Raw genomic sequence first — 10,309 nt, 5'->3', positions numbered from 1 at the left:
TATTTTTAATGTAAATTCTTGTGTTTCTGGAATTTGTAAGATTGGCTGAACTGACCAATCAGAAATTAGAATCTATCTTTGTAGATTTAGTCATTGTTTGGACAATCAGATAATGACTCGGGCTTTTCCGTCAGCAAAAAAACCCCCAGAATTTGAAATATTATCAATATGAAGTATCTTTAAAGTGTAAGCAAATTAAACAGTTATTTCAGGCTACAACATGATACAACGAAACTGTTATCGTACGGTCTATCTGTAGTAGTTTTCACAGTTTTCCCAGAATGCACCACCATGGCGGCCGAGCATGCGTATTCAAGGAATTTGGACTAACGTAGTTGCTAGCGCTCGAGAGCGCTAGCAAAAAATCCAATAGCCAAGGGAGCAATAGATTTTTTTAACCACGATTATTAAGAGGGACTTTGCCTTCATGACAGTGTGTACCGAAACAATTACATGTAATAGTGTACCGAAGTCGTGCCTTTCGTATCAGACAAATTCACAAGTCTGTGAATCCAGACTTTTATGGCCCTTAGGTACAATAAAAGAAATGAAAATATCAAGCTAAGAGGAGCACTGTAAAGAACTTAGATTTTTAACAATGCACAATGTTTGTTTTTTTTCTCATTCGGTGCATTAGACTTTTTTTTTTAAAAGTTATTTATGAATGAATAAATAAATAAGTTTTTATCTATAAAGATTTTTAAAATTATTAATCCTTTGCATTTTCTGATCATTATTGTTCCCAATAGATGATTTTCTATTTAAAAATCTAAAAGAAGTCTATAGATTATATTTTGAAAACTTACACTATACAACTACTAGAGCACGAAAAAGAATTAAAAGTGAAAATGAAAAGAGCCACGAAAGCGCAACAATTGTTTTAAATGTTTTCATTATGTTTTGTACTAATTAAAGTCCTTGTATTTCAGGTGTATTAGTTTTAGCAACGTTGTAGAAATTTTGGTTCACACAAGTCTTATGTTAAGGAATACGATGTCCTTCCCTTTATATCGAGCCTTGATTTCCTTCCGTTGTGATGTCTTATGAATATCAGCTTCTTCCGGTGACCTACAGGAACGTGTCTCTGATGGAGAACCTGGAATTCGAGGATGACAAGCTGACCTCGGTTGAGGTTCCTTCGCTAAGCGCCAACAAACTCAAGTGCGAGCCCTGCAATAATGACAGCTTGGAGGTGGTGGATGCCATTTACTTTTGCAAAAACTGTTTGGAAGGACTGTGCGAAACATGCGCCAAATACCATAGAAATATGAAAGCTCTAAGAAACCATGTCGTCATAGAGTTGGGTGAAACGTCATCTTCCATGGCTCTAAAGCCCCTTGCCTCCTTTGGAACTGCTACTGGCAACCATTGTAACATCCATCCACATAAAGAGCTGGATTTCTTTTGCGTCGACCACCAGAGTACCTGCTGCGTCATGTGCATCGCGCTCGGTCACAGAAAGTGTGAGATCGTCAAAAGCGTTGACCAGGTTGACATCGGGACTGATTTTGGACTGTCCACCGCCTCTTTGTTCCAGAGAGCAGATAAATGTGCTAGTTACGCTCAGTCAGTTGTATCCACAAAGGAACGCAGTCTCCAGTACCTCCAGGACCAGAAGAATAAAGCGACGGCACGAGTTGCTTCTATGATTCGAAATACCAAAACCATCCTCGATACCCTTGAATCGAACATTAATCAGGACATAGATAATGTTGACCAGCAGCAAAGAATGCAGCTTCAAGATCAAGTTGAACGTTACCGAAAGATCGTCAGCGAGATTAACGAGACCAAAAATAAACTAGAAACTTCAGTCAAATTTCAAACGAAACTGAACGTCCTCCAACAAGCCCCACGACTGGAAGAGCTGTGTCGGAAGTATGAACACGAGTTCCAAAACGATAAAGACAAAGACAGCGAAATAACCTTTGGATGGTCACCGGATGCAGTCTTAGACAATCTAGCACGAGTGCAGGATAATATTGGGAAAATGCATCTGACGCCAATTCAAAGGCTGGAAGCACCACACCATCCAAGTCGGAAAATTTACTGGGACAAAAGAATAATCAAGCGATCCGAATTCAATGCCAAGACTGGGTCTGACAAAAGCAATTGTCTCTTTACAGGCGCTGGTTTCACAAGCAAGGGTGAGATCGTTCTAGCAGACCACAGCAACCGGAAAATTAAACTTTTCACAAGAACCGGCACTCTCCGCCATCAACTCCGCTGTGAAGATCAACCTTGGGATGTTTGCATGGTGGACGATGACAATGTTCTCGTCTCCTTCCCGGCAAAGCAAAAAATCCAAGTCTTTCGCGTCCGTGAAAAGATCATTCCGATCCGCAATATTGCAGTAGACGGAAATTGCCACGGAGTATCGCATAGTGGTGGGAAACTTGTGGTCACTTTTTCTGATGACTACAAAAGCTGCATTGGTTCCGTGAAATACATGGATATGCAGGGGAGAGTCACGCGCAACATCAACACAAATTCAACACACAAGTTCGTGTTTGAATGGCCACACTTTGTCCATTTCGACGGGGATCGCAACTGCGTATATGTGACCGACGAAAGCAATGGGTCGGTAGTAAAGATAATGCAATCAGGAGCAATCCAGTGGATCTGTCGGGAAGCTATTATCAAAAGTCCAACCGGAATTGACGTGGACAATGAAGGCAACATCTTCGTCTGCGCATTCCATGCCCGTACGTTGGTACAGTTGTCACGAGATGGACACGTGGCCAAAGAGATGCTGACAGACGTGGAAAATCCTTTGAAAATTGCTTTCGACAAACTTAAAAACAACTTTGTTCTGACCAATGGATTCACTACATCCCAAAATTTCATTGGAATATATCAATGCATATAAAAGTCTGCTTCGTCTTGTATGCAAGTTAAAATGAATCATGTAGCTTAGAATTAATAAAAAAAAGTTATTGACTACTGGTAGAATCTTGCATGATTTTTGGAGTGTTGTTTATGTGATGAAAAATAAAACTAGCAATAAAACTTTTCGTTATATTTATTTTTCACCCTTTATATTAATACAGCTTTATTTATAAATGTACATATGACAGATTTGAATGGAATATGACTTTAAATTGAAGGAAACTAAGGTTTGTCAGTCTTACATAAGGGGTTAGGCCTTATCAATCATCAATAACTAGCGACGTTACGCGCGATGTTGATGCTATTTTACACTTGTAGAATCGGACATATTAAACTCATCGGTGAAAAAAAAATTCTCGCAATATGGATGAATTTGGTATGAATGGATAGATTTTCAACAGAACTACCCGATTTTAGTAAGAAAATAACATTTAAATAATTTTGATGAAAAACGTAGAATTTTAAACACAAATAAAAGGTATTTTAAGCGTGTAACGCTTTACATTTATCTAGCAGGGATCGCGCATTTTTCGTGTGTAAAGCGTTCAAAAGTGAATGTAGAATTTTCATTTTCCCCACAAAACAAGAACAATACATGTCGTTTGTGACATCATTAACGATTTTGCATTAAATGTTAGCAAGAAATAGAAAGCGATAGTTTTTTTTACAGATGAAGAATCTGTAACGCTTTTAATTAAAAACGTGCATATGAATATAAACAATAAATTTACTCATTTACAAGAAAGTTTAAATAGAAACAAATTATATCAAAATAATATGCTTTTCCTACAGATTTGAAATGTTTCATTGATGTTGATATCAAACTGCATGCTTTGGAGCTAGTAATTGGACTACAAGTTCAACAGAAATGTTCAGCGTCTAAAATGACGCGCAAAAAATAAGACAATGCCTTTTTTTTCGAGTCGTTAAATTATATTGTTTTCCCCATCGACTACATGAATAACTGAATGTTCATACTGTGCTACTCTAAACGGTTAGATTGAATGTCAGATTAATAAATTTACTCCATTCATAAATATTTCACGCAACATTTAGGAGGTTCAACATATTTATCCACTGGACGTTGTTGACGCGTAAAATTCGTTCTGCTTCAACGTAATACATTAAAATGCCTTTAAGACTGCTTCGAGTAATTAAAAAAAAATATCATATACGTATATACACAAATCCAAAGCCCCCTTTACGTTCTTTAGTTTAATCATAAATAGACTGCGACTTTTTAAACTTGCATTTCAAGTACAAAGAGATAGCGAGAGGGTACCATCCACGCAAGTAACACTATTAGAAGCATTACGTCAATTTTTCCGTAGCGCTATGAAAGCGTAACGTCAAACGTCACCAACATCGCGCGTAACATCTAGCGCTAAAATGTTTGTTTTCGTTTGTGGTTGATCTCAAGTTCGCCAACAAGACAGAATTCAATAGTTTTTTCCCTTAAAAATGACTCTGAACTGTGCCAGGGTATGGTAGTACTTCAAGCAGGGGTGGATCCAGCGATTTTTTATAGGGGGACTCCCATACCACATACCTAAGGTCCGAAGCATCGGTTTTTAAAGGTTTCGAGTGAGATAACAAGCGAAGAAAGAAATTAGACTGTGCACCACACACTAAAATCGCAGTTCGTGGAATCGGGGTCTCTAACTTTTCGGTACATTTTTCCCCTTTAAATGCTGGAATTTGCATAGAAGAGTATTTGGAGAGTCCTGCAACAGAAAGTGTAAGGTGGGGCCTCGTCGCAAACCACGGCGGTTTTGCGTCCACAAGTGATGATAGAAAGAATCGGTGTGATGTGAATCACCTGTGGGTTACCGACGATGGGGGTGGGGAGCAGCATCCAAATCTTAATTTACATATTAAAACTGCAGAGGATTTTTCTCAGAAAAAGTGAGGGGCAGCAACAACCCCCCCCCCTGTATTACGGGCAAACTTTAAACATTTCTCTTCTTTGATTGCAATATCCCCAAACTATAAGGAGATAAAACTTCTCTCATGCATACTCCCTTTCACAGGAATTTCTGTGCATATACTCTTTAAAGTTAGTTATATACTTCAGAAGATGGCCCAAAAATGATATAGCCAAAGTTTGCCAGAATCTGCCGATTATATCACATTGAAACCTTGTATGTTACTATCATATATGTTGAATTAAGTTAAACATTTTTCTTTTAAAAAAGATATATCTCATATATGAGAACCGCCCTTGAAAGCCTTATAAATTTCAAGCTTCATGGTATGGGTGGCGGGGTCCCGGACAGGGAAGTGAAGGTAACCGGATGGAAACAAATACGCAAGACACTATCTAAAAGGAAAGGCAGAGATTGAACTACTTGTCTTATTCAACCGTATTAGACGTAAAAAGTATCTACTACAGATAAAACATCTTTGTTCCCCTCTGTCTCTGAAAAAATAAAGGGGGCTCAACCCCCGACCTCCCCCTCCCTCTGGATCAATTTCGTATGTGTATTTAACTTTCATACAGAATTCCTGTAGATTACATGCTAAATACACTCATTTTCTTTCTTAAAACTTTGTACACAGCTATTGTAAATTGGGACAATCATAAATCTGTGATATAAATTCTGTTTATCCATTCACATGAGTCTTATTCATTTGTATTGAGGTTGTTTTCTCAATATAAAACACTAATAACCAAGAACACGAAAGCAAATATGTCAAAAGTGTACCATTAAAGGCAACTCCAATCTCTCTTTCACAGCTGTTTTACTAAAACTTTTATTCTGCGAAAAGTATTTTTATGCAAGCAACAGGGAAGATGTAACCAAAAAAGGAAAGACAGTGAAGTTAACCAGATCAATCCCACTTTAAACAGTACATATCTGTGAAGAGGACATAAACATGGATCCCTGGACATTAAGAGGTGGGATCAGGGGCCTAAAAGGAGTAAGCATCCCCTGCTGACCAGTAACACCAGTCAAGGGCCCTATATTGATCTAGTGGAGGAAAAATTCTGTACTCAAATGTAGTACAAAACCAAAGGCTTATCAAGACTTCTGAATTCTGAGGCCCTACTCCCTTCATTCAAATACAAGTAAAATCAAGTATACCACAAAAAGAATATACAGTAATCAACATTTATTGACAATACATCATTCATGTTTATTTATATATAATAAACCATGCTGTAACCTCCTTACGTTAGACATACAGATATTTGTCTATAAATTATAGCTCAAAAAAAATAAAAAGGAAGAATGTATATTTTGCTTATCTCTAATGCCACAATGTTTCTCATTTCCTTTACTTTTTTAATTAAAGCAAACAACAAAATAATAATAATAAAAAAAAAAGCTGAAGAAGTTTTCAAACAAACTTTTGGAATCGTAATGCATGAAGAACTCTGACCTGTGTTCATCCAAAATTTCACAAGATAGAAGCAAATCTTTAAAATTTTAAGTTTAAAAAAAAAATACATTTGTAAAAAGGTATTCCCATTGCCATCCCTTAAAACAGATGACTGAATAACAAACTACTGTGAAATCATTATTTGTGCAGGACAAATGATTGTGGACGTTATAAGTCACACTTAGCCATGAATTTATACATATCACTAGTTCAAATAATAACTGTCAACTTATTTGTTCAATGAATCCCAGACTTTTTGTACATACAAGTTACTCTTGAAATTACAGTTTTCATGAACCAGTAAATATTGGTTGCAGATGAACTTCAAACTCCTACACATTAAAAATGATTCCACAGAAATTTAATGCGGGCATGGCAACTCTAATGGATCATGTTACAAGAACACCATAATCAGCCATCAGAAAAAAGTTCAAAAATCGAATAATCTCATTATATTACACCTTCTTGCCTATAATACATTGTACTCATAAAAATGGGAATATGTGTATTAACCCCTGCCATCATTGATGAAACCCGTGTAAAAACAATCACCAAATTCAAACTTAAATCCATCATATCCTGTATCATGCATTTGGCACCAAAAGACTTTGTTATATATGTACATCATTTCTGATATCTGTATTTATGCATTACTGTTTGGTGAAAATAGGAAAGGTAAACTAAATATCACCTTCATTACATAAATAATGAAAAAATCTAATAATAATTATATCAAGCCTGTTCAATATAAAAATATTTGTTCACCATCAAGAAAGAATGTTTCCAAAAACTTTGAAATATGATATATCAAGCATCAATGTAAGTAGAACAAAAATACTTTTTTATGGGACAAATTTCAGCTGCAGGTGCAAACCTCGACATAAAATAAAAATACAGTACATAAAAAACTAAATATACATGTATGTATATATACAAATTGGGCATTTCAAAATAATACTACCATGTGTATTCTTTGTTACAAGTGCTCCAAGTATTTGTAATTATTAATCATAAATGTATAAAGTAAAATTTAAGATCAGAGATTAGTCCTGCTTTGGTACTTTTGCTAATCAAATCTATGTACATGCAATACACAAGAGATGCACAAGTCAATGCTGTATCATGTCAGATTTTTTTTCTTTGAGGAAAAAATTGTTATAATTAAAGGTGCAACTGAACCAAAATAGAAAATCCATGGCAAAAAGTTAACAAAAAATTAACTTGACTTTGGATATCAGGTAATTTGGTCTTTAAAAACAAAGGACTAACAGTAAAAAAAAAAAAAAAAACTATATACAGCCAATCCTCATTTTTGAAAATTTTTTGATATATCTGAGAATTCAAGATATATCCAGGGTAAAATATTGAAAGAATAAGTGGTTGGGCTTTCAAAATCACTTCAACGTGTCCATGACATTCAAGATATTTGTATTCAAGACACCGAAGTTTAACTGTATTAAATTAAACAAAAGATACAGATTCATACATCAGTCATGACATCAATACCTCCTAGCTTTGATATAGTGAAAATGTACCAGATTATACCTAGAGTTTACTGAGAGAAAAAATTTTGTAACATGAACATACGAATCAGATTCAAACTTTTGTGTACATCTTTTCTGGCAGCATTCAAACTTTGGACTCCAAAATATTCCTTTGGTATACTGTATACTAGGTAACATTAATTTAAAAATAAAAAGCATAGATCATACTAAACAGAATGTCAGAATATATTAAATCTGCACTAGTCCAGTTTTGTTTGTTGAAAAACAATTTTAAAAAACTTCAAGATAAATCAATTTTACAAACCTCATACTTCTAAATTTCCTGTATGATATCATATTCCTTTTTGATGATGAAATGACAAAAGAAAAAAAAAATCATTAAAAAATGCAATATTTTAAATATCATATGTTCAATTGAAATCTGACTCTTAACAATTCTCAGTCAACAAAAATGTTTGGCATCTTCCGAGGGTGTTGAGAGTATGGAAATTGTTAATTGGTCCTTTGATACGGGTAGCAAAATCAAATCTGTGTCTCTACAAAATGGCATCAACAACTATGGTAACTATCAAAAATGACTAGAAAACACAAAACTTCACTCATCAACAATGACTTCTCCATCAATAAAATCCCCAATTCAAATTTAGCTAGCATATATTGCACAGAGCCTACAATATACTGAAATACTTACATACAATTGACCGATTATGTACACAATTTTTTATGTAAAAGGTGAAAAGGACATATAAATATATTTATCCTGAAAAGGACACATGAATATATGTATGTTGTGACGTCATGTATATTGCTATGTTTACGCCATGGCGTCATAGTTTCAACTGCATTGCCTAAATCTGATAGCTATGTAAAAATTTTGTTGCAATACATGATAACTGTCTTGAAATATAAGCGATATTTTGGCTAGGGTCGAAAACGTAAGAGGGCTCGGCAAGCCTCGCCCTCTATTTCAAGACAGTAACCATGTATTTTATATGTATGCTGGTCCAGGCATTATTGATATATGTCTGCAATGAAGTAGTATATCAACCATTGATGGGGGGGTCATATATCGATACCAAGATCGTCTTCTGAGAACAATCAAAGATTCTACTTATCCCAGTCAATATTTCATTATTCAATACACCACTGATGAGTTCTGATTCCTGTTCTTTCATTTGTACCGGTATACATATCACATAAACAAAAGGGCAGACAAGTCTGAAGATCATCTGTAACCTGCACAATGACAGAATATCATTCAGTCAAAAGAAGTGCTAGAGCAATAAAGGTACACTGAACACCCCAGGGGATTTGAAAGAGGGATTAATCCATCAATATTTAAGGTAGAACCAGTACAAGAATGACTCCAAAAATCCCTACAATATCATGTTTTAACTCTGCAGATCATTCAATTAGCCATACTTGGTAATATAAGTCTTACATATACAGATAATGTACAGGTAACAAAATTAATTGAATACAGGATTATTGTGAATGTCTAGTCAGTCAATCATATGTCTGCAGAGTTAATACATATCTTTAATTTTACAAACATGGCACAGTTTACAGATATCTAAAGCAGTGATTGTTATATCAGCAAAAAATTCAATAGCTTTGTGGAGAAAGACTGGACATACATTAAGAGATGACAATGAAGACACTCAAAACAATAGGCACATCTAGGTGTACATGTATTGGTCACGATACAAAGAAACAATTAATCAGCATATTTGGGTTACTCTGTTTAATGTACACCAGTAACTCTGAATCAGCACAAAAAGGTGTACACGATTTAGTGTACCCAGAACACAATTCACTGTATCAGCACTATGTATATACTGATATTGAACACTGAATCAGGACAATATTAAAATGTAGGTGTACAATTCTGACACATCCAAAATCCTGTCCACCCTTATCTGCATACAAATAACATGTTAATCTAATGAGTAACCATGCATTGATAAAAAGCAAAAAATCTAGAGCTTTCAAAGTACTGTAAAGGTAAAATATTTAGGAAAGTGCCAGAGTGGACTAATTTTGATTTATTATAAACATAATTTTTTATATTTCTTAAGTTCCATGTTTTACTGTATGCCAATATACATTTAGTGTTGAAATGTTTCATATGATACATTATTTGATCATGTACAGCTCTTAATTCTTACTAAAAAGAAAATATTAAAAGACAGAAAAACTAAAAAAACATGCAAAATGCAACACAGGTAGATTTTCATTGTCAATACTTGTACATATACACTGGGTAATAGAATCATATATTTATACATTTACATAACATAACATTTTGTACAATGTTTTTAGTATGCATATGCATTATTTACTGAAAATCAGCTAATTTTTTATATTCAGAGATCTTAAGTTCCATGTTTTACTGTATGCCAATACACAATTAACCAACAAAAAGTGTACATTCCAAAAATGAAAATATTTGATCATTTTCATCTGAATTACTTTGAAATAGACGTAATAAAAAATTTAAAAGACATGAAAATGTAATTAAAAAAAGCATGCAA

General features: G+C 34.6%; 1 protein-coding gene across 1 annotated transcript; it reads left to right on the top strand.

Moving 5' to 3' along the window:
• Positions 1–1,036: 1,036 nt before the first annotated feature.
• On the top strand, positions 1,037–2,866 carry LOC134254491 (uncharacterized). Its single transcript, XM_062737000.1, has one exon. It carries the CDS (start codon positions 1,037–1,039, stop codon positions 2,864–2,866), a length of 1,830 nt encoding a protein of 609 aa, XP_062592984.1.
• The last annotated feature ends 7,443 nt before the right edge of the window (positions 2,867–10,309 follow it).

This window comes from Saccostrea cucullata, unplaced genomic scaffold (assembly GCF_032062105.1).
Source record: "Saccostrea cucullata isolate Sc308-1 unplaced genomic scaffold, CSIRO_AGI_Scuc_v1 ctg19, whole genome shotgun sequence".
Lineage (NCBI taxonomy): Eukaryota > Metazoa > Mollusca > Bivalvia > Ostreida > Ostreidae > Saccostrea > Saccostrea cuccullata.
The sequence above is the reverse complement of the archived record's forward strand: the minus strand, read 5'-3'. Positions and strand labels throughout refer to the sequence as shown.